General features: G+C 38.8%; 2 protein-coding genes and 1 long non-coding RNA gene across 6 annotated transcripts in view; 1 reads left to right on the top strand and 2 right to left on the bottom strand.

Moving 5' to 3' along the window:
• The window catches only part of LOC102696927 (arf-GAP with coiled-coil, ANK repeat and PH domain-containing protein 2), a 70,198-nt gene extending 63,356 nt beyond the window's left edge, over positions 1–6,842 (top strand). For all 4 annotated transcript variants that reach the window (XM_069197809.1, XM_006637638.3, XM_015361222.2 and 1 more), the window contains one exon: positions 3,728–6,842. In XM_069197809.1, coding sequence (XP_069053910.1) covers positions 3,728–3,831 — 104 coding nt within the window. In that variant the 3' untranslated portion in view covers positions 3,832–6,842. The remainder of the gene's footprint in view (positions 1–3,727) is intronic.
• A 653-nt stretch (positions 6,843–7,495) lies between these two features.
• Positions 7,496–15,005, bottom strand: LOC107079126 (uncharacterized). The gene is made up of 4 exons (XR_001480093.2): positions 14,595–15,005; positions 13,323–13,471; positions 9,129–10,714; positions 7,496–7,820 (listed from the first exon to the last, which is right to left on the bottom strand). It is a non-coding gene; the product is annotated as an uncharacterized lncRNA (long non-coding RNA).
• Positions 15,006–21,941: 6,936 nt separating this feature from the next.
• The window catches only part of psmd1 (proteasome 26S subunit, non-ATPase 1), a 53,966-nt gene continuing 50,856 nt past the window's right edge, over positions 21,942–25,051 (bottom strand). The window contains exons 24-25 of the mRNA XM_015361262.2: positions 23,694–23,854; positions 21,942–22,130 (exon numbers count right to left, since the gene is read on the bottom strand). Coding sequence (XP_015216748.1) covers positions 23,708–23,854 — 147 coding nt within the window. The 3' untranslated portion in view covers positions 21,942–22,130; positions 23,694–23,707. The remainder of the gene's footprint in view (positions 22,131–23,693; positions 23,855–25,051) is intronic.

Here is a 25,051-nt window from a genome sequence, read left to right as displayed (position 1 = left end):
AGCCAAGGTATTGGCTTTAACAACATGGCTAGGTTGCTTGTTCCATTCTCCCACAAAACTTTATGTAATTAAGCCCCTCCTGAATTATAAGAAGTCAGATAGAAGATAGACTTTCTCTAACACGCAGTTAAACCTTCCCATGCAAAAGGTTAATAGTTCGTAATGTACTGTCAGACGCAGTGAACATGTTTGTTTTTTTAATCCAACTACCCTGAAAAGTGTGATCTTCAGCGTATTAGCTGAAAACCTGGCGATATATTAAACAATGCAGAAAAATGCCGATTTCTGTTCTGAGTGAGGTGAGTTGCCTTCACTTGCATGGCATTCAAGGTGGAGACGTGTTTATACATGCCTTTGATTATGTGACTTGAGCACATTTTCTTATGGATTAGAAACTATGGCAAATATTTATACTTAAGAAGCGTAGCTAAGCATTTTTTTAAAAGAAGCTGTGCACGTTTTGATCACTCTTTTATCCATCTTAATAAGGCTGTTTGGACCAACCAGAGATCAATGGGATTCTTTAGCTCCTAACTACCAAAAGGGATATATGGGCCGATTGGCTTCCTTTTGATTGTAACCTTTCTTATACTCTTGCCCAGCTTCAAAAGAGGACCTGATCTTATTTAATTATTGCTTTTATGGATGCTATTTTGTACCAAGTGCGTTTGTAACATATAGGACAATTATTCTGAGGTGTAAGGCGTCACACATTTAAACAAGGACTAAAATCACGACCTGCTTTTCTTGTCGAGTATGGGCATCGGTCCTGTGATTCACGTTAGTAAAACACCGAAAGAGAAACTGCTGAGTTCACAGTTAACATTGATTTTTTGCTGGGGGGGGGGGGGGTGAGTAGACAAGTTCTGACCTGCCCTACCAGGGGAGGCCAATATCTGTGTAATCTGGATTGAGATGTTGATTGAGGGGTGTGAACACGTGACTGTCGCCCTCCACACACTTGTAGTCTGATTGCAATATTGCTTTATTTTCACTTGTCGACATTTTCTTACAATTCAGTATAGTTTTGACACGTCAACTGGCCATTTTATTTTAATTTATTAAACTGATTTATTTAAAATCTGTCTAAAAAAACAAATTGACACAAGGAATTTTTTCGAATTTGTAGAATTATTCGTTATCCCCATTACTCCAAAGCTGCTACAGGAGACAAGTTTAGTGTTGTGACAGCAAGTCTCATTCAGGAGTCTAGGAAAACCTACTGTATGTTTAGATATCAGTCTTCTAAACTATGACAGTGAGTAATGTCTAGGCAATATAGATAGTTGTCTTCTAGTTGCAGATTCCTAAAATCTTTTAGTGAGAACTTGAGTGGGTTTTTTGCTTCCAGCTGTATTTGGTACCGTATATGTAGAAACTATACTGATGCTCAAAAGAAATGCATCATTGAGGTCTAATGACTTATTTTTCCGATATCTTAAACAGATATCAAACGAAATCATAGCAAAAGTGACTAAAAAGTGTAGTTTAAAGAATCACGATAATCTTTTGATTATGACGTGACCCACCTTTGAAATTAAAACATTTGTACAGTGTATGACCTTCTACAGCACTAACAGTCCTGACAGTGCTGACCCGCTGGGCCACCTCTGCACACACTGTTTTGGATGTTTGGTTGTTCCATCTTCCTTCCTGTGCAGCTGGCTACAGTGGTGGTCACTCACTGGATTGTTCTAGTGCTCTGCCAGTCATATCCTCCTGCAGTATCTCTCCAGCAGAATCCCCTCACGCAGCCAGTTTCCTGGTTTTTAAGGAATAGGCTTCAAATGTAGTGTTTCTTTTGGAAATCAGTCTATTAGGCTTTCTAATGTCAATAGAAACCAAGCAATCGTCATTACTCAATGTAGGCCACAGCTGTGTGTTTTTCTGTTCTTATATTAGTCAAAATAATGTTTTTCTGTGATTGTTTATTTATACAGTTTTTCTACAGATTGCAGTTTTAACTTGTGTATCCAGAAATCACATGACTTGGACTCAGTATTTTGTTATTCCATGTTACAGTATTACTTGCTCAACAGACCTTTAAAATAATATTTAAACGCAGTATTTAAAATACAAGTTATATCTATGTGCCTAATAATCCACTGTTGTACAACATAAGACTGTTGCGTTTTCATTATGTCTCAGTAGAGATTATGGTGAAGTGTGAATCCAATAGCAAAATTAAGAAATAGTATTATTGAAGTTTAACTGTCTAGAATAGGCCATTCCTGAGTCTGTGCAAGAAGCATCAGAGGAGTTACTGTGTATTTCAATGCAATGTAGATCACCTTCTGGCACAAAATGTTTTTTTTCCATGTTTACTGGCCTTTCCGTTACTGTTGTACTGTCTTCTAATCTGTTGCTCTAATCTCTCAAGGTTGTGCCTTTGCTGTTTTTTTTTTGTTTCTTTGAGATCCTGAGGCCAATGCAACTATTTTTGTACATAAATCCTGCACTTTAAATACAACAAGGTTATTAACAAAAACTTGACTATTTTTTTTATCTCCCATAGATTATCACCACACCGCATGCTGTCCTTTTAAGGGTACTCATGCTGGGACACATTCAGAGTTTAAAGTACATCAGAACAGTTACAAATGAGAGGAGCTCATGATGTCTTTCTGTCTCACTTAGTTTTACTTAAGTTTATGGGTGAACATGCCTCACCTTTTTTTCACAGCAAAAATAAACAGAACCACCCCCCCACTGCCAAAATCGCAAAATGCTTTCTGAAAAACTAGGGGGTGCATTTTGAAACCCATAGTCAATTTGCTTTAGTGAGAGTTTATTTGCTTCACATACATTTTTTCACATTTATTAAATATACAAACATGAACAACATGCACTTACAAATCATGTTGGTCTGGCGATGAAATATGGACCATTACAGACCCTTTGTTTCAGATCTTTGTTGGAATTTTGGAAGGCAACAAAGAAGAAAGAAGAGGTCTATAGTACTAGTAATATAGTAATTGTGTGCATAGATGCATGCTGTCATGTTTGTATGTATGGAGAGATTGGCAAAATATTCCCATATGTTATTCAAGTCCTCATCTATAGGCCCACTAGAGATCAGTTGAACTAGTGACCCATAATGGTGTGGACTCTTTAAATCAGATAAGAAGGTAGACAGTATCAGAACTGCGTAGAGAAAGTTAAGTTATGATTACATCTAAGCAATTTGAACGTTTGATTTCAGAAGCATTAAATGCATACATTTTACTCAGGAATTCACATTTGGACAGTGGTTGATTTTGTACCAGCAACCCTTTGCATTGTACTTTGGGCTCCAAGCTTTAGTCCTAATCTCAATCTGCCTCCTCTAAACCTTCTTCCTTAAACCTGCTTAACTCTGCTTCTCTCTGTTGAGCTGCTTTGACACTTGCACAGGTATGGCTCGTTTTCTTCTGCTACACTCAAGTCTTTTGTTTTAACACAAATATTTAAAGATCTTTTAGGAGTGTATATATTCTTTATTAATAATATATTTATAATGTTATATCACCTATTATCTTCAAGTTATTTGATCTAGAACCATCTGTGCATTAAAAACTTCAACACTACTTCACCAAGTTTAAAACAGGAGGAAGACAATACACAGGCATGCATTTAACAAATTGTAGGTTTTTGAATATGCTTTATAGAACAGCATATTAAAAGTGCTTCATGCATTCCTGTACTTTGAATTCCACAGCGAATTAAAATGACTTGTTTCTCATTGCAGGGGATGAAACCTATCAGGATATTTTTCGAGATTTTTCTCAGATGGCGTCCAACGACCCTGATAAACTAAACCGGTTCCATCAGTATGATTCCCAGAGGCTGTGAGAGAGACGGAGAGAGGCGGGAGCTGGTGTCACTGTGGGAGCAGGGCAGATTTGGTGCTGGTCATGAGGAGGCCATGTTGTAATTTCACCTTCCCCTCAAAAGCAAAACTGTCTCTAAGTTTAACCAACAGTTTCACTTGGATTCAGGAAAATAGCAGGAACTACAACTAAAACAGCAGAACTACACCAGTACCTCAAGTGATTCTGCCTGTGTATGTCTCCATTTCTTTCAATAAATTATTACCGTTTGTGTACATTTTTTTACTGTCGGCAGATTTCAAAGCATTATTTTTTTATTAAATTTACCTAGGACAGGGGTAAAAAAGACCAATGTAAACCAAAGTAACAGCAGAAATAATTTAGAAGTTCGGTCCGAATTTCTTTACCAAAATCGTTTTCATGTTTTTTCCTCTCTTCCAAGATAAATACTGATGTAATAAAACCTTGTTAAATGCTTTAAGAACATATTTCATTGTTAAACTGATTTGAATTAAGCTACACAAAGAGCACTTTGTAAAATGCTCTCCAGTATTTGAAAGCATATTATTTACATAGTCATTTTATGAACTGATTCAGATTTTCAAAGAATGTAAATTGACATTGTTACTGCTAGACTCTCAGCATCCATTTTTAGTAGGTTTGATGACATTATTTAAGTATCATTAAACTGTTTTTGTAAATATGAGAAGCTTTTCTCTGAGCAGTAGGTTGTGTAGTTCTCAAGTCTTCTGAACTGTGCATCGTGAAGTATTCAGATGCACGGAACAATATATATGTCCGTACGTACTGTACCTCTCTAAATTCTAAAGTACAAATTTGCTGAAGTAAGCAACAGGGACCCAAGAAAGATAACAATTGAGAGAAGGAAGTTAGCCTTTTCACACAAGAGAGATCCAAGGATCTCATTTGGCTGTTTCTTGAAAGAAACTACTGTAGGTTATCAGTTTCTACAGCATAGATGAGTAGCTTGTCCCATACTCTCACAACTCTTAGTTTAATGATGTGCCTGCAGTTCTCAGTTTTAAATGTACTTGTTTGTAGTTTCCATTTGGCCTCTGGTGTATATATCACTCTGGAGTACTTTTTCAAATTTAGGGACAATGCAAGGAATATTGCAAATGTTTACACATACAGTACATATATTGTAGAGTTACTGGTGAAAAGCTGAGGGAAGCTTCATTTTACCTTTCCAGGTTGCTTGAGGTAGCTTTACTGTCATGGAGCTGTATTCTATTGACCAACTTGAGTGATTTATCTGTATACAATTGTGATCTCAGTCATGGGACGTACATATGTAAGTGTATAGGACCAAGAAATTATATCATCTTTGTAATAGCCATTTAAGGATGATGGAACTAAGGGTACTAGTAAAATGCTTCAGTTAAGAGGTAGCAGTTGATATGTCCAATGGCCCAGTTTACAAAAATAAAGAAAATTATCTGAAAACAGTGGCAGTGAGACAGTGTTGGTCTACTTCAATTTTTCAAACTACTCGAAACTACTAACATTAACACATTCCAATGGAATTATATATGCATTTGTTGGAAATACCTGTGTGTGGTGTCTAGCACGAGCTGCCAAATGTATATTGATAAACAATATAGACTGCAATGTTTTGTTTAGGGGTACCATGTGTTGCACAGTGCTTTAAAGGGGTTCGTTTTGAGCTGTGGTTATCTGAGCGTGCACACATCCCAATGTCTTTTAATATTTGTGTATAATGGGACATGTTCTCTTCCAGTACTAAAAGCTTACTAACACTGGAGTGAGCAGAGCACAATGTGTACTTTTGTCATATGTAGTGACAGAACCAGGAACATTCCTTTTGAACCCTCCCCCCCCCAGCTGTATCTACAGTAGGAAATGAAAGGGGCTTTTCTTAGGTTTTGTTTTTGCTTTCTGCTGTCTTTGTGTGTATTTTTTTTTATTTTAGTTTTTTTAAGACTTTAATTTGATCAAAGTGACTGTAACCCTTTTCACTTTATCAGTTTGCCCCTCCATCCATGTTCATTCTGTGCAAGTATCCTCAGATAAAAAACTGGTGTTTTGTACTGTTCTATGACCTTGAAGGTCTAACAACATACTGTAGCTGTGTGCCCTTTCCACTTAGTTGAAATGTGTGCGCCTTTCCATTTGAATTAGGTTTGTTTTGTGAGATGTTAGCTTGTGTTCTTCAGCTTAAAGAGACCACAGAAGGTATCCTCCAAAGGGTCTTGTGTTTTTATAATGCTTTAAGGGGGATTCATATTCTAGCTTTAGTGCCTTGAAATGTTTATTATTGCTGTTATTTATTAATCAGACAGAGAACTGGTAAAATACTCTGTTTTGGAACTTAATCAAGGTGCTGGAAATATTAGTAGCAGCCCATTGTGTGACAGTTTCTGAATGAATATGCTGAATTTTGAAAGAAATGTCAAGAAGTAAGCTTATAATTATTAAGGCACACAATATTACCCTACTATAAGACAGTGATATTTAATTTATGCAATGCAAATGTTTGTTTTGCAAAATTATAGTAAAAGCAAGCTGGGCATGCTTTCAAATTTAACTGCGCTCTTTGGGATTCAGAAGTAAAAAAACTTCTTACTTGAACCTACATTCCAGCACTCTGGAGGTTAAAATTTCACATCTGCTCAATTTCAGTCCCTCCCATCTTTAAATGGATGGACAGTGTAGACACCTGTCATTTTGTTCTTTATAGCTGCAGTAGAGCACATGCTTAGAATATTGTGAATAGGATTCAATTTCACAGTCAAAACAGTTGTCTTAGAAATTACATTTTGTATTTTCTCGTAATTGTAATACAAATGTAATGAATTAATATTTGTATTGCTTTTTAGACTATTTAGATAGTCTTCCAAATATGTGCATGGAAGAGATTATACTTTTTGCCATATAGCAGTGAAATGTAAATCATGTAAATACTGTATATAATCTATAAATATATGCCCTTAGAAAACACTGTTCAATAAAATGACAGTGGTACTGGAATCAATAAAAGACTTAAAAGAAGTGGATGTAGTTCATTATTTAGAGCAAAAAAATCTAAGTATTTTTATACACTTGTGATCCAAGTTACACTCATTATTTTCATCTTGTGGATCAGTGAATTAGTGAACTAAGGTTTGTTCAGGTGCTCTCATCCCATTGCATTTGTTAAAGAGCAGTTATATGGCACAATGAAGTAAAAATAGGACATGCTGATAGGACAGGGTGCTTTTTAACAGTGTTTAACACACTTTGTCAAACTATCCAGAAATTATGATTTAAGTCATTTTACTTACAGCATTAGGTATAGTGACCAGGGCAAGTCGTAAGATTATAGGACAGTTGTAACACTAGAGGTCATTTTTTAAACTTGGAGGCTTGTCCAGCAAACCCCATCATCACTCTCCTCAGTATGATTCATCCAGAGAAGCAGCTCACTGGCTGTTTAATAACATTTTACTTTCATGAGGGACAACATCCAAAAATCAGATGCTGTGTGAATGTTTGAGTATTTTAGGTAGGATAGTTTTGGCATAACCCAGGTAAGGGGCAGCCCCCTGACCACAGGACTAGGAGGCTCGAACCCCATTCTTAGGGAGGGGTTAACCGAGAGGCACCTGTGAGGTCTGGATGGGGTGAAGGAGACATGCATGAGACAGATGTACAGAGGTGTTTTTATTAAGTATATACAGCTAATTTCAGTAATGTTCATGAACATTACATTATTGGAACAGCTGGGTGAGATTAATTCCAAACTTCAGCTAATAACATCCATGTAAGAAACATAAAACAGATTATAATTTGTTATAAACCACACAATTTGTTGAACCCAGTGTTGACTTGTGAAGATGATGGACACTCGGGGAGGCCTGAATTCCATGTACACATTCAGAAAGCTCAGTTGGTGTGTCTTGAGCACAGGCAGAAAAATTCACTCTGGCCACCAGTGACCCCTATGGGCTGCTTTCCCACATGCAAGACAAGAGTGTCCACGAGACAAAGCTGGAAGAAAGAAAAAAAAACAGATCTTGCCAACCATTTCAGTAACCTTTTCCATTTCATATTGTTCCACTGAACTGTTGTTCCGTTGTTCCTTTCTCGTAATTCAGTGCAACCTAGACAAGGCCACGTTGATACATGAGTCATTGCAGCTTTTCTGCAGTTCATGGTGTGGATCTGTCTACAATTGTTTCAGCATTTTCTGTTTAAAAAGAAGCTACACACTCACAATTAAGGACATTATTCTCACAACTCCACATCATAAATTAACTTCGAAATAAAACAGCACTTACTGTTACATAATCCAGGGATTTCCTTTTAAAACAACAATCCAAATTAACTCTAACTTTCATTTGTCATGCAACAAATGCAAACACAGTATTTTCTCTGTGTGTAAGATTTGACCTGTCTGCAAGCTTTTCCTTCACATAAAAACATGCTGTACAGAGCCACAAAGAATCTGATAGGCTGAACAAGCATATCCCTGTCTCACAAATATGGAAATCTGTAGAAAGAAACAAAGGTGAACTTTAAATATATCACTCCTAAAATGTGTGCTTCTCTAATACCATGTTGGGTACATAGAGGAGGTGTTTTAAAGTATAAAAGGGTGCTTGTGAAGAACAGTAAGCAGATCAGATAGGGAGAGAAATACTCTGTCACTCAGATCTCCAGGAGGCCACTTTGTTGCTAAATAAACCTCTTTCAGCTCTTCACTGAAATGCGCTGTGACACAAAGCACCGGTAGTGTTCTCGAAGTACGTAGAGAAATCTACCAACCTAACCAGGATGTTTTTAACAGGTGGGAAGAATCACTTTCTGAAAATCCCATAATCACAGGGTAGTATGAAGGCACCTCCCAGCCAGGTCCCCAGACCAGAACCCACTCTAGGACTGTGAGGTAGCAGTGCTAATCAGCATGCCACTGTGATGAATAACACACAATAATCAAGTACACCACATTGTACTAAACAACTTGTTACCCATTGCTGAAGCCCAGCAGAGCAACATCTGCAAGAACCTTCCCTTGCAGCCGAACACTGGGCTGCATAACTAAAACTGACATGTAGCTCAAATTCGCACATATGAAATGGTTGGAAGGTAGAGAAAACTTCAAGATTAATGGCCTGTGGTGTAACAGCTGCAGTGGAAGTTGGTGGTCAGCACACCACAGAGAGGCAAAGAGCCACCTTTTCAAAATGTTCCTGTCCATGGAAAAGAAATGTGGAGTTCTACAAACATGATCCCAGGGCTTGTCAGTACCATTTGTCCAGCACAACAGTTAGGGCTCTTTGAGCAAGATCTTCTTACCTGGCCTAAAACCTCTCTGAAGAAGCACAGCCATAACAAGGCACAAGAATGTTGAGCCATCTCCGAAACTGCGGGATAAATAATAAAAGTTTTCACAAAGGCGAAAAACAAGCTTCAAAATCAAACACTATGGTTTTTCAGCTATTTTAACCCCAAATCCAATATGATGTTAATACTTCTGCCTTTGCCCCGAAAGATGATAATCCAGTTTCTAGCATTCTAACAGCAATTATTAAGAAATAATTTCCCCAAAATAGAATCTAGTTTTTCTGTGGGCTTATGTTCCTCTGGTTCTACATAAAGCTGAAATGTTAGAAGTGGGAAAAAAAAAACAATACTGCTTCTAGGAATTATATTTTTGAACTTGAGTCCTGAAAAGACCATCTTTAAAAAATTAGCTCATTTATTAATGTCCACTTCTTTATTGATGTCTTTTGGATCGATACACCCAGAATACGTGCATTTGTATTTTCTCTGAAATGAGAGGCTTACAGTCCGCTGGCTTACAGACTCCACAGCCAACTAATTCAAAAATATCTATAAGCAACTGATTAACTAAGGCATTTTTTCCTAATGCACATTAATTACCTTTACAGAGATTATATAATGTATTGTACATAAAAATGGGAGCATGTGAGCTCAAGCATGCCTCTATTAATGCCACCCTATGCTTATCTGTGAATGATCATCATCAATTAATTAAATCCACACCACAAACAACCTGGGAATGATAAGTAATTAATTCAGACATCTGCCAAAGAGAATTGAAAGTTACGGTCATAAGCCTAGTCCGATCACTGGAGTTAATTAATGTAAGGTGTTTGTAGAGGCGGTTCAATTAGACAACTTCCTCTTGAATGATTGTATTCAATGATTGGACCATTTCATTGTGCAAAGGAGTGTGACAAAGTAAGTTTGAGAACTTGGTCTTTTTTCCAAGAATATGGAGAAGAACATGGTCCCTTTGTCCCTTGGTCCCTTTTCCAAGAATATGCAAATCGGGGGTTAGCCCAGGCCGTGAATAATTCACAATTGTGTCCTGTGTTCTGTGCGTTGCTTCTCCTCCGTGGTCCCTATAAAGCCAAGGGGAAAACAAAACGCAAGCCTCACCTCGCCACCCACCCCCTCCAGTTTATTTCTCCATAAAGGATTCCAGGAAGAAGGAGGCTTTGACTGGTCTCGAACAGAAAAGATGCTTTGAGAGTGAGATCTCTGGCGCTGAGGTTCCACCCTTCAGTGAGCCGCCAGCCCGAGAGGTTTCCAAATTGAAATACCACCCTGAAAATGAGGCGATCAGGACATGTCTGGCCTCCATCTGCTCTCTATTGCTACAGTCCTTCCAGGGGCAGAAGCAAAACTCGAGGGAGGCATTTTCAACCACTCTACAGCTGAATGATACAACACTGCATGTTTCATTATTATTTATTATTATTGACAATATAATGAATAAAATAAAAAAAGCTAGCAATGGCCTCATTATTGGGTTACAGTGAAGTGAAATTTGAAATCACGCAACGTCTTATCTTTCACAGCAGCAGTAGAATCTTCCAGAAGCTGCACAGCAGTTTACATCTGTTGATCTAAAACTGTAGAAACAGAAGATGAAACAAAAGTACAGATGAGATGTTTTGACTTCTATTTTTTTTTTACATTATATTATAAAAACTGGCAATAGAGCCCAGAAATGCTTAATATCTAGGTCTCACATCTAAGGCACTTAAAAAAAAATCCCTCTAAGACATCTGTGGGTGTTTTCTTGTGTAATGTTATCTTCATACACACAGTGATTATTTTCAGTGCACATGAAAACACTAGCCTATCACTTCCAGTACAGGTCAGTGATAAAATACAGATCCTTAATTTGATAATTCAGTGAATTACCACCAAATAAAATAATTTAACTGTTTCTCATGACATAAACCTATGGTGCAGCATAAATAGAAGGGTTCTGTATAGGGGGAATGGGGCTGTCAAACATAAACTTTAAAATTGCTTATATGAATAGTAGTTAGGGTAACAACAAACTGAGAAGCATTAAAAAAATGTATTTTCAGTACTCAGTACTATTTTGATTTATAATTCATTGCTGACTCAGAAATCGCTGAAGTAATTATACATAAATCCTTTATATACATAAAATATAATCCTACATGAAATACTACTACTAAGCATTGCAGCACAAAGGTGTTCTTCAAAAGCATTAAAAAAAACCCTGCTAGGACAGACAACAGCCATCACCTCATCAAAGTAATATTAGCTGCCTGTCCATTAACACCTTTTAAATACTTCCTCCATCGGTCCAGGGAGCTGAAGCTCAACCAAAGACCAGCTTCAGCTGCCCCAGGACTTCATAAACACACACAGCAGGTCAGCAGGGAACTTTCCGTTCCACCACAGCTCTTCGAAGAGCAAAAATAAACCTCACTCAGAACAAACTGCCCTCATCGCAGTCACACAATCCATTTCACAGAGGTCTTTTCATCGGTGGATACCTCAGAAAACACATTAGGAGCCGTGCCTTGTTTTAAAAAAAAACATTCAAAAGTTTGCACTGACTGGTGTGTGAAACAAATAGTGCATTTGCTGAGTTTCGAGAAAAAAAAACATACATATTACAGCTTGCGTGTAGCACTCTTCTTTGAAACATTCCACAGTGCTTTTATGCTAAAAACACTTTCAAAATCAATTAGCTTCACACACAGGCAAAGAGGAAATACACTTTACTACGCATTTCAGATAATACATTGCATATTACTGCTTTCCACAGCTTGTGCAGTTTGGAGAGCTCCCTTATGTCTGCCAGTCACCTGAGCTTTCAGTGAATTGTCAGAGAGAGGTGAGCACCTGACTGTGAAAAGGAACGCTCTGTCTCTATTGCAGCTGATTAACTTGTCCTCGTTCAAATGTGTTTGGGCATAAAAGGGACCGAGCTGAAAGTAAATCTTTGACAGAGATTAACTTGATCCATTTGAGCAGGTTCAAGTATGTCATGTAAATGTTCTTATCTGCCCTCCAACTCAGAAGAATTTGGCCCACTCCTGCAGTCACTAGAGCCAATGGTCACAGACTGAGCTGAAATATTACCAGCGGACACATTTCTCTGGTTTTCTCCTTTGGCGAATAGTTAGGATGGTGATTTTATTCATTCTGTAGACGCTGGACGTTCTGCACCATGTGAATTACAACAGTTCAACAGCTGGAGAACTGGATGCTCAGACTAAGCCCCTCACTGGCAGTGTGGAACTGGCCTGAGCGCTGCAAGGCAAGGGGCTGCTGGGATCACCACACATGCGTGACTCCCATGGCTGGGCTGCGCTGTGTCCGTGATGAAGGCTGCAGCCTGTCCCCCATCAGACACTGAAGGACTCCAGACCCCAGCAGCAACTTATGGGCTTGGCAGGTACTGTGTATGCCAGGGATACCCAATGCCAGTGTGAGAAGGCCGCCGTGCCTGTGGGTTTTCATTAAAAACCCTGGGTGAACTGAACCATAGTCTTCACTGGAATAGTTACAGTTGCCCAGGTTGTAAAGTTCTACCTACATAAACGGATCAAGAAAACCTGCTGGAAAACAAAGAATAATATAGCATGGGATAAAAAAAAAATCCCAGAGCTTCAGTGAACCAAAGATCTGTGCAACTTTCCCTACCATTACCATCCCTTTCGAATGGCTGTTTAAAGCCTGCGCACATTAATAGCAACACAATCCTGTCTGCCGGGGCTCAGCAGAATTAACAGAAACCCAATGCAAACACACAGAGGCAACGCTGGCTCTTCTCCTCCAACACGCTAGCGTGCACAGGAACAGTTTGACGGATTCGTGGGATTTAAGCATGTTTGAGATGTATTAGGGAAAAGCGTCTGCAGCCATATAAAGGAAGGAATGGCTGGTCCTCCTGTGGGGGGCTGATAACAGCAGCAGAGACTCAGACCCGCAAGGCGAGCGAGGGCCTCACCCCTGGAGCAGTCTGCCGTGCAGAGGGAATTACGGAACACCTTAAACACCGGCCAAAACCCACATTCTTCAATTCTGCACCGCGCTAAAAAACAATATTATGAAAACATTCCACCCTCCGTTTGGCTCAGCAGGCTGCCTGTTAATCGCTTACAAGTGTCCCTTAACGCCCCATAAGGTAATTCAAACAAACACGAGAGCCCAGTCCCTGCCTCCTCCTCCCTTTGAAACTCGGCTCACCGTCCAATCTGTGCACCTTCCACAGGGCGGAGGTGCTTCTCGCAGGATCGCCGGACAATTTGGCAGCCTTTTCACAGAGCAAACCCTGTCAGCTGTCGTCAGCTCCAGCACCACTACACTGGAGACCGCAAATCAGGTTTTCTGTCATTCTGATTAGGAAGAGGAGAGGGGAGAGTTTCTGAATCGCATTCAGCAGCTGTCAAATAAAACATTCATGGGGGTTTGGTGCAGAGATCTGGTATGAATAGTCAAATTCGGATATAACCATATCCACTCCTATACCGTTGCATGATGTTCTACAACATATAGTATGGACGGTTAAGTAACAACAGTAATTCAAGTACTAATGCATTGGCTTTAAGTAGATTAAAACAACAATGGTCAACTAAAACAGACAACAGTAATCACAAACGTACAGTAATCAGCTACAATAAACAACACGATGTCTGTATTGCTTTGCCTCTGTGATCAGCACACTCCACTGTAATGAAAAGGGTGGTGAAACTGTCAGTGAGCTCACACAGAACCTGGCGCGTTTGTGAGCAAGACCATGTTGAGACGTGGATGGTGGGTACTTGGGTAGGGGGCAGGGGGCAGGGGGCAGGGAAAGGCTCACTCACTAGCTAGATTCGTCTCACGACCTTAGTGTGTTGTAGGGCTAATTTGAAAGTTTTGACTAACAACCTTCGGCCCCGTTTCATGCTGCTCCGCTGTTCATCCAAGCAAGACCCTGTCAGCCTGTCCGAATCGCGAGCAAGCAAATTCGCGAACCTTATTATCGCATACGCGGAGACCCCACTCACTTGTCAAAGTAGTCTGACTATATACTGTAAATGAGTCAGGAATGTGGCATTTCGAATACTTACACCTAAAACATGCTTCAAAGCCTTAAAACATTTTTCTTTCCCCCTTGTTTCAAAATTGCTGGAGCAAATGCGTTAACACAATAACCAGGGCTGTACAGACAGGAAAGGATTGACCTTAATACCGAGATGATAAACAGGCTGGAAGTACAATTGTATCAGGCCTGGCGCCACAGCGCAGAGTGAAAGGGGTCATCAGACATCACTGTGACGAACTCCGGGAAGATTGATGAGGATGGATTTCTCCCTGCCACTTCACCCTGATTGCTCATTTAGCGCTGGCTGGAGCTGCAGTAATGGGAGAGCCGCTCCGCCGGCGCTCTGATCACACATTTCGATTCTCTGCCGTCAAACACCACAGTCTCGGGATCTTGATGAATGCGGTGTCTGAGAAAGCAGGGGTACTCACACCAGAAGTGAAATTGACAAATCCGTCTGTTCAGACTCGCAGCAGCTTGCTGGAACGGATAGAGGCTTCGCGTGCAGGCAGCGCCGGTGATGAAAGGGACGAGACTGATTTGGAAAAAAATATTGCATTGAGCACACTGAAGCATCTTCACCTGCCTTCTTAATGGCACAGGAAACTGGAGATGAGTCGCGGCTCTACATCTTATCACCTGAAACATGACAGACAATGGCTGAAATCTATTCTAAAGATGTACACTACCCAGACTATGAGCAGCTGGGATGAAGATGATAACATCAATGTTTTAATGCAAGGAAGACGATTTGCACTCGAGATGAAAATAGCTAAAACAGATGCTGAAGTTGCTCTAGAATGCTCTCATATATTTACAGTGGATTTTAGTCAATTTCTGAAATTGAATGAATAAGGGGATATTAATTTTCAACAAGTCATGTATGACACAAAAGCCAATACTATTTAAACCTTTTTGTTTATTGCACATCCTCTTCAATATTCTTCCATATTCTCTTGTAGACATCCCTCCTGACAATCCCAAAACATATTCTGTGGCAGATGGATGTTGTGGAGTGGTTAATCGTGCACGAGGAAAGATAAAACCATGATCTCTGGGGGCCTCAGTGTGAAAATTGGGAGTCATAGTAAACATCTGAGAGGAAGTTAAGAACCCTTTTTCCCTACCAATCATCTGTTACCACTTCTTCACCATCGACATGCCTTATTTGCTCTGCCTTTCTATTGCACTACCACTTCAAAAACCAGATGCCATCTCTTTGCCCAAGTGGGTTAAAGCCAAAGACATTTCAAAATCATTTGCTTTATGCAGGGCTTGTCTAACCACTGAAGCTTCATTAAGAGCACAGGGCGTCATTGTTTCATTGTTTTTCTTCGTCTTCACACTTCCGTGGAGATACTGTAAGTCTTAAACGAAAACTGAGTTATGCTAGTAGCAGCAACAAAGGACTACAAGGAGCACACCTTATTAGGAAAGCAAACTGGTTATTAAAACAAGCCTCTGATATTTTGTAGTCACTTTTAAGGTGAGACCATGCGTCTTGAAAAAAGTGTTTAGTAAGCTTTGCAAAATATAACAGTGATACAAGTAAAAAATGCTTATTATTGGAAAATCTATTAACAGAACGCTGCTAGAAATAATAATCCAGACTGCTTTACCCTGAAGTTGACTGTGGCTGTTCTGCTGGACACAAAAAAACATTTGTCAGCTTGTTTTATTAGCTCCCATCCATTTACCTTGTTTTTTTAGCAGCGATTTGTCCGTTTCCTTTTTGAGGGGGCATTTACCTGTTCTGCTTATGTTTTGTGATTGTACAGCAGGTTCAGACGAAATGGAGGCCTCGTCTGGACCCTATTTCCCAGAAAGCCATTGTCAGTGAGCTGCTGTCCTCTGTCACCTGACCAGTTGCTGGAAGACAATTTGTCAGCTGACAGTTTAAAAACCAGGTGGCAGAGGGAAAGGAGAAGAAAGTGATCGACTATGGTATAAGCTTGTAAGACTACTGTATTGCAAGTTCAGTTCAAGACGTATACATTCAAGAGTCTCAGAGTGAGACTGAAGTTTTGAAGGATTGCTTGTTTTGAGGCTGGTAAGGAGCTTAGCTTCCTGGCTGTGCTAGTGAGGGGCATTGAACAAGTCCTGTGAGCCCAAACAGTTTAGGCTTTTGTTTTAGTTTTCTGCACTAAGAGAGCACTTGGTTTGTAATTTATGTCTGCATTTGTGCGTCATACGTTTTCCCAATTTTAAGATCCTGTTATGGCATAACCAACTGGGGTGTCACACTAGGTAACATGCATCTGAATGAGGTCCAAACATGAACCCAGGTCCTGGAGGGACAGGCAAGACAACCTAACATTAATAAAAAGCATAGTCACAACAGAGCCCTCTGTGTTGAAACAATACAGAAGTCAGCAGTCACTGCTTTCAGTAATGCAATGAGAGAGCAAGGTTTTGATAATGTTTTAAAGCACTGCTAGTTCTTTAAATGGACACTTGTAACTCGTTGCCTCTTATTGAAAAACACAGATGCTAATATAAAAAAACATAACATCGGTATCGTGTCATGCTCTGTGGTAGTCCAGCTGCGTTTGTAGGAAAAGAGTAGCATGTTAATTCTGATGTATGTTTTCAGTTATAACAGCAAAATTAAGTTGTTTTTTTTGCTTCATCTGCCAGTTCCATTCAGAATAGATCATTAGTGTATGGAAGATTTTGCATAATATCAGTAGCTAGCAGGTATGGATACTCTTATTGGTGTACTGGAAACATCAATTACATCAGCTGTGAGAGTCTCAGGAGAAGCATGAAAATCTTTAAAGTGTTATAGTTCTCCCTTATTAACATTTAATAAATATGTTCAAGTGGAAAGTTACATCACCATGCGGTGGCTGCAAAAAACAAGTAAAGGTTAATTTCGTGCTGAAAAGTAGAAACAAACCTTTGGCCACTGAATCTTCCTCAGGTTTCAGGGAGAAAAAAAGACAGTAGCAAGGATGTAAAGCACAGGAGAACAAAGAATGGACAATTTACAGTATAACCAAGAAACTTTAAATATGAAAAACCTCAAAGTCTATTTTGCTTGCAATATAACCAGTGTGAAGCTCAAAAAAGCACAATCTTAAAGGACTGCATAGATTTCCTGTATCTTACATTTTTCCTGTATAAAACATCTAGATAGGAATTCATAGAACCCTTATTGTCTGACATTAACATTCTTCTGAGAGAAATGGTTCTGTTAAACATCAGAGCTGATAAAGGACAAAACTGGCTGTTGCATATCTATTACAGTCTGCAATCTTCACACAGCTGAGGGAGGCAGGGCCATTTTTTAGCTGCTACAAGTGTGAGTAAAGATGTGGTGCACAGCAACTTTCTTTAAAGTTTTCTTCTTTACCTGATAAAGTCCTCTCTTTAGGATTCAGAATTGTGGCTGAAATATAAAAATAAACTGAACTGATGGGGGCAAGAGTTGAATTGTAAAAAGTAAGTAGGTAAATTACTGTGAAAATATGCCTGATCGAATTCAGCAAAATAAGATTTTAACTTATTAAGATATCATTGAGCTGCAATGTTCTCCAAGTGTAACCTGCCATCCAGTCTAATAGTGTATCATATTGCCACACCTCAGACAGTATTATTGTTATAACTGGCATGGGTCAAGCCTCAGAGCTAGGGCTGAGCCAAGGTGGACCCAAGACATTCACATCCATCCATCTTTTAACCACCTTATCCAACACAGGGGGGCGGGGAGTTGGAGCCTGCCCCAGCTTGCAATGGGAGCAAGGCAGGGTACACCCTGGATGGGACACCAGCCCAACACAGGGCGCGCACAGACACAAACACACACACTCACAATGGGGTCAGTTAACTGAGAAGCCAATTAACCTAACAGTACGTCTTTGAACTTGAACTGTGGGAAGAAACCCATGGGAACAGAGGGAAAACATACAAACTCCATACAGATAGGAAAACATACAAACTCCAAACCCAAGGTCTCAGTGCTAACCACTGTGCGACCATGCCACCCCAGTTTTTACATCTGTGTGGCAAACCCCACATTGATGTCGATATGAGTTTATGTACGGATTTTATAACCCATTCATTGCTTCGACCTCTGGACCACTTCTCCAAGGACATTCTTTCTTAAAATAAAAAAAAAACAACACAGCACTAACCTTGGGCAAAATTTTGGAAAGACGAGCAGAATCTCTTGGAACAAACAATTTGATACGGTTTCAAAGCGAAGTCAAAAATATCTGATATTGCTGATCTCCCTGCCAAAACAATTTTATCCCTCTGGACAGGAGATGATTGTGATGAGCCTTGAATAAGTCAGAAACACAATTCAGCAACACCAGCCCTAAACTAAACAATCTGCCTTAGAAGAAAAACAAACATTTAATCTCTCTCCAGTGGTTACTTTAATTAAGAGTGAAAGAAAAAGCTGAGAAATGAAACATGAAACTACCGGGAAAGAACACCACAAAAGCACAAAGTACAAGATTGCAATATATTTAGTATTAAAAACTATGCACGGATTGAATTTGTCTGTTGCCTTTCTCAAACCTGACTAATATTTGTATCCATTTACTTTAGTTGCTGGGTGTTTTACTGAAAGTTGGAACTTCAGTGTGATACCTGGGATTTGAGCTCACAACCTTTGAGTCTGCACTAAATCTTAGATTTTAGAAATACATAAAAATATATATGGTATGTAATAATGTCATTATTAAGATGGGACATCATAACATCATAATTTCCCACTGATAATAAACTGTAATACCAGTACAAAAACACATAAGCAGAATACATTTAACAGAAACATGGCAATCCAAAATGAAATTGTAAATCTGGATACAGTTGCATAGTAAAAAATAAAAGATAAAAAATCATTTCAGATTTAAAGTACACTACAGCAATTCTCGATATGTTACTGGCCCCACCAGATTGAGTTTATCAATAGTACTGAACTTCAGGGATAAAACAGATGTGGAGCACTGAGGAAATGTCTTGCTCCTGTGAAATGTTAGACCACTTATATGAATAACCCTTTTGTCGTCTTTAATGTGTCTGCAACGTTTCTCCCTTGCTTCTCGCACATCTTGTATAATATTTGCATTACACGCTGCCACTGACTCCAAATTTAGTTATAACCTAAATTCAGTGTAAGTGAGAGCTGCCTTCATTTATTTATACAAGTACACATTTTCAACAGTTGCTGGAGAAGGTTCTTAGAAGACGAATGAAAATATTATTGTTTAGGCTTGAAAGCAAACAAAATGTTTTTGGAAGTTCTTATCACATATAAAATACTGAAACTGCATAATATGATCAGAGCTTGAGAGAGCTGATTTTGTTCCATGCTTTTTACAAGCCTTGTAAATAATTGTTGTGATAGGTGACATGTTTTTGCTACCAGCAAAAGAATAGATTATTGTGGTTAAATATACAGTATGACCTACAACAAAACAGTTCCCTTGTTTCGGAGTGATTTTTAGAGATTTAGAGATGCACTCATTTCACACTGACAATGTCTGCCCGTTTGCAACATTCACACCTATTAATGTTCAAGCTATTTAAAAAAAAATGATCTTAGTGAATGCCAATTCAATACCGAGATCATTGAAGAACAGTTTCCAGACTCCGGGATTCTGTCTGAGTACTTCAGTGGTTAACTTGACCCCAGCTTGGAAGCCACAGCCCGAAGCAGAGGGACACACTTGTAAGAAAGGGAATATCAAGAACAGAAGAAGAAAATAATTTTGCCACAGTGGGATTAATCACCCAATGTATTTTGGTATTTCTTTCCCACTTCAAAGAAACAGGCTGCTATAGAGAAAAAAAGGCAGAATTGAACTCAGTGGACAACCCTGATCATTAACACGCACTGACTCGCATTGTTTTACTGCCTTTGATGTCTTGGTGGTGGGACAAGCTTGATGAAATTCATTTCCTTATTCTAAATCAAATACAAAGTCTCTGAACCGGTCTTTTTTTCTTTGACAGACAAGCTGGAAGGTACAGTACATAAGTTAAAGGGTGTCTTATGACATCAGCTCAGCTTTGTGATCTTGAGCTTTTATTTTTTTAATCCTTTTCATAGCTAAGCAGGGCACTGACACCAGCGCTAAATTGCTGAACTTCAGCTGAACTTTGTCCAAGACCCTGCTATAATCTGTAAAGGTTTAATTCAAATAAAATGTTGGCGTTCTCGTTTCTAACAATCAAGTTTTAAAAAAAGGCCCCAAAATTTTCAGTGAAGCCGAAATCGGTCGTTTTTTCAGTTCTTGCCAGTTTGGTTATGTGCAGTGTACTTTTAGTTACCAAAGAAAGGTTAACACAGACAGCACTGTAACAAAATGCAAATTTTAGCACCTATTTTCTGTTATTCCAGAAAACCTTCCAGTTGTGAGGCCAGAACCCTAAACACTGTTGGACACTGCTGCCCTTTTCTGCTCTTACCAGTCTGTTTTATAAAACCCACTGTACATCCCAACCTTGCCCTGTGAAGACTGTTGTGTTATTTTACTGAACAGAGGCGGCTATGGGTTTTATCAAGATGTACTACAACGTCTGCAATTTGCCCTTTTCTAATAGGTTATTAATTATCTCAAATCTTCTTAGAAACTTGAGTCTTAGTGCCAAGATCTCCAGCCAATCTAACTTAAAAGCCAAGCTCATCTTTAATTTCCTTTTGTATTACATAGGCCTAAATTATTTTAAGAATGGTAATACTGTTTAACATCATGTAGGTGTAACAGTTTGAGAACTTTATACAATCCATTAAATACTCACATACTGGAAATTGTTAGAAATCATGTGATGAAATACCTAGGTAGGTTGTAAACAGAATTAAATCTTTTCCTTGTTGGCATGTGATTATTGTTATACTAATGCAGCAATTATTTTTTATTGCATAATGAAAGCATGTTGTTACACTAAATGGAAAATGAAAAAAAGGTATTTTAAGGATGAATTTTTAAAGACGCTTTTTTTTTCCGAAGAAGAGAAGCTGTTGCTACATGACAGTATGTTAAAAGTCAAAAGAGATTATACCTTCAAGACGATAAGAGCCAAAATCCTGCCCCGGCCCACACATTTTCTTTTAAATAATCAAGATTATTCTAACTTTCAAATCAAAAATCTCTTCTAAAAGTAGGCAAACAGCCATGGAGCCAGACAGAATCAAGATTCTGTGCTGAACCCTGTGAACACCATGAAAGCTGCTCATCACCTGCAGCTACAGGGCCGACAGATCTGTCATGTTTTTCTGGGAGCTGGGAATTAGGTTTTGGCAAGAGAATTTCAGGGAAGGGCACAAATGTGTTGGCCTTTAAGCTCACAGCCTGGAGAAAAATTAGATGATGTAGCAGCAAATGGTATTCTAGAATGGACTGGCAATCTGTCAGGCCGTCGGGCAAAAGTATTTTGGAAGTCCAGGCACACGTGCATGACTCGCTTCACTATGCTAGGGATGCAGCTGTGATAAAGCACATAAACTATTCTTTTTTTCCCCAAGATAAGCAACATTATACTATTCATTATAATCAACACAGTTCACATATTTCTGCCTTAAAGAGATATGTAATCACAACAATCATTCTGACAACAGACCAAACCTAAACAGCTGCCAGAACAGTGCTGGCAACTGAATTATAAAAAGTAAAGTGAAAATGAGAAATGAGCCCACAAAAAAAAGTGTACATGAATTCCCCTGAAAATGATTTGCTGTATTATAAATTCTTTCAAACATTCGCATTGAAAAGACATTTTCAAGTCAAACTATGCACTGATATGAAGAAATAAGAGCTACAACATTTCAACATCCAGTATGATTTTTTTTTTATTGAACCGACTTTAACAATAAGTGTAAAACATTCCCTACACAGCTTTCTGTTGAGGCTGGGGAAGGACAGTGTAAAAGAGTCGACTGGACTGGTGGAGGTGCATGCTTGGAGACTGGAGTCTCCTGTGTTGGTTTCGCAGAAGACAGCTCTGTTTGTGCCCTGTGGAAACAAAAGACCACAGCTTTAAACAGACTGATCACCAGAAGCCTACTGTACCTAAACTTCAATTCAGGAGCGAATTACTTTAATAGCACAGGACTATGTCAACATAGATGATTCTGGTTGACATATTGAAAAACACAACAAAGCTTAAGAAAACCTAGGCTATAATATCTGGACTACTTATAAATTCTTTATTTTTTATAAAATATACTGGCTTAACTAAAAATTACTAAAATAGCTAAGATCGATTACCTTTCAATCACCTAATTTTGTATGCTTCCAGGATATAATACTTTTACTCAGATGTTTGTCCATTATGAAAGATTTCAAATTATTTTAAATTTCTCAATTCTACAATTGCAATAATTATTTCTATATTTTGCTCATGGAGTCTATCTTAACTAAAGTATGATGACCATTTGCATTCTGTGAAGTATTTGGCAAGGACTGCTGAAAAGCTGACAAACTGTTCTCTACTTAGCTGCAACAGCCAAGACTTAAAGATTACAAAAACAACACTGGAGCCTTTGAATGCCAAAAGTTTGACAGATAACCAAAAACCTCTCTTCCTCCGAGCTACACAAATTGACTAATTTAGTAACAGCACTTCTGCACTTGAACCTTTGATGTCCTGGGGAAACTCAGAAGATCCCAGGAAAAAAACACTTTAAACAGGCTGATAATTCCAAAAAGAGTTTAGAAGGAAGGACCCAATGAATGAACCTGCATTTCAATAATGAATCTTTCAGTTGTTTTTTTTACTTTAGCAACAAGATCATGAATAATTTTATCTTATACTGAAGAATGTTTAGAACCAGTAGCATTATTTATATTCCACAGTCATTTATCTGTGGAGCAGAGAGAGCCAAGGGATCATGCATTAAGATCTGTATTCTGAGACCTCCTGCAATACCATCTAGGGACAAAATGAGATAATGGAGACAAAGCAGCCCTTCTCCTGATTGACGTGTTGGCACTTTTTGCCAGAAGAAATAAGAGTAGATCCTACCGACAATCAATTTAAATGCTGTTTTTCAGAACATGGTTTGAATTATACTGTGTTTCTTGGCAGCCTGATTGACGTTTACATGCTCTATCTAACTGTAAAAACAAGTGGTTATCATTAGAGAATCAGGTTCTAAGGGTTTTTAAGCAGGGAAACTGTTGTGGTATAGTACGTGTTTCTCTAAGGGAGTTGAGAAATGAAACTCAAGTGGAGGCTGGAGCTTTTGGACTAGTTACATCACGGACATAGATAAAACATATGCTCCAGGATCTTTTTGCATTAGTAAAATACACTTTAACTACCTTTTTTATCCAAGAAATGAATGCTGACATTCTAAACCGCGGGCAAGACACAACTCAGAATGAGTTAAATGGCACACAACTGAAAGTAAATCAACCCTTTGAGGTTTTAGTTTTCTCCAACACTTCTACAATAGTAACAGAAGGCAGTTTTTCAGAATGAAGCACCCTGAAGTTGCAGCACCTCTCAGCTGTCACTAACAGTTCAGTGGGCTTGGCAGAACAACCTGACTATCATCCTGTGAAAGAGTGTACCTGAGAAGCAGCTGTTATTCATCAATGTACTCAAAGGGCTCTGGAGCCTCTGGTTCCTGCTCTTCCTCCTCAATCTTAGGGCCATGGGCAGCAACTGGCTCCACCAGCTCCTCATCTTCCTCACTGGTGTCCTTCATGATGATGATCCCCCCAGTGTGCAGCTGGTGGGAAACAAGAGATACGCACAGAGTGTTAGGGGCAAATACACAAAACAAAACCCCCAAACACTTGTTGTGCACAGGGTGTATTTTAATTTTAAGTTAGAATGCCAGTTTCATTGCACACCAAGCCCAATACCCTGTTTAGATGAGGTTCTATCAAATGAGACTTCAGTGCAGTATGCAAGTTTGGGAAAAATGCTGAAGATCAGCTGAATGACCTTTTGTTTCAGCAGTTACCTAATTTGTCTTCAGACAAGAGGCCTCAAGTATGTCCTTACTGCAAACCTCTCAGGCCACATATGGACTGCTATTGTTTAGAATTTACAATGTTTTAACATCTTCAAGGAATTAAAGTGATTACAAATGTTAAAGGTTAAGCTGAATAAGCAGAATGGAGTAAACCCATACTGAAGGACTTAAAAGCGGGTGGAATACACAAAATTAAAAAAAGAACAGGAATAATCTCTCCAGGTTCTGCAGGAAAATGAAACTTCTTCTGCTTTCATCGTTACAATATAGAATTTGATTCAATAATTAATTCAATGAACATACACTTGAAATGTCTGTAATTTCTGAGTCTCTCAAGGAACTGCTTTGTTCCCATTTCAGAAAGCTATTTTAGTTCTTGTATGGTTATTAAGCCTACAAAAACACTTGCCAGTTTAACATAATTAAACTGTCTAACTTTTTACACATTAAAAGGCATTCTTAAAAGACAGCAGAAATAGATTATTTTTATTCAGCTAATTAGTTTCTTTATGTCACTTGCTAAAATTTAAATCAAAACCATTTTTAAGGGGCTCTTTAGATGCAAATCACTTTTAAAAGGCTAATACCCTGGAACAGAAACCATGAACCCTATTCTCTATTAAAAAAAATCCTCTTTGACATTAGGTTCTAAATTTGGGCATTCACACAGCACCAATTTATGCATAAAAGAAACATTAGCTGAGGGGTCCTGACCCCCATTTCCCTGCCAAGAATAAAGAGTTTAGATCTCATGATTGTAATTAGCATTGCAAGATGCTTTCCTTCCCATCCCTTGCAGCAATTATTTAGGTTATCACTTCACATCCCCGTTACACCCAAGTTTATATACAGAACCAGCTACAGCACTTGGCGTTTACCACTAAGCAGATGACTACTTCTGGGTATACACAGTGATAACGGCTGCTTCACGCTGCTCCATTCTCGGCC

Source organism: Lepisosteus oculatus, chromosome 13 (genome assembly GCF_040954835.1).
Source record: "Lepisosteus oculatus isolate fLepOcu1 chromosome 13, fLepOcu1.hap2, whole genome shotgun sequence".
In the NCBI taxonomy this organism is placed as follows: domain Eukaryota; kingdom Metazoa; phylum Chordata; class Actinopteri; order Semionotiformes; family Lepisosteidae; genus Lepisosteus; species Lepisosteus oculatus.
Note: the sequence above shows the minus strand (reverse complement) of the source record. Positions and strands in the feature narration are given on the sequence as shown.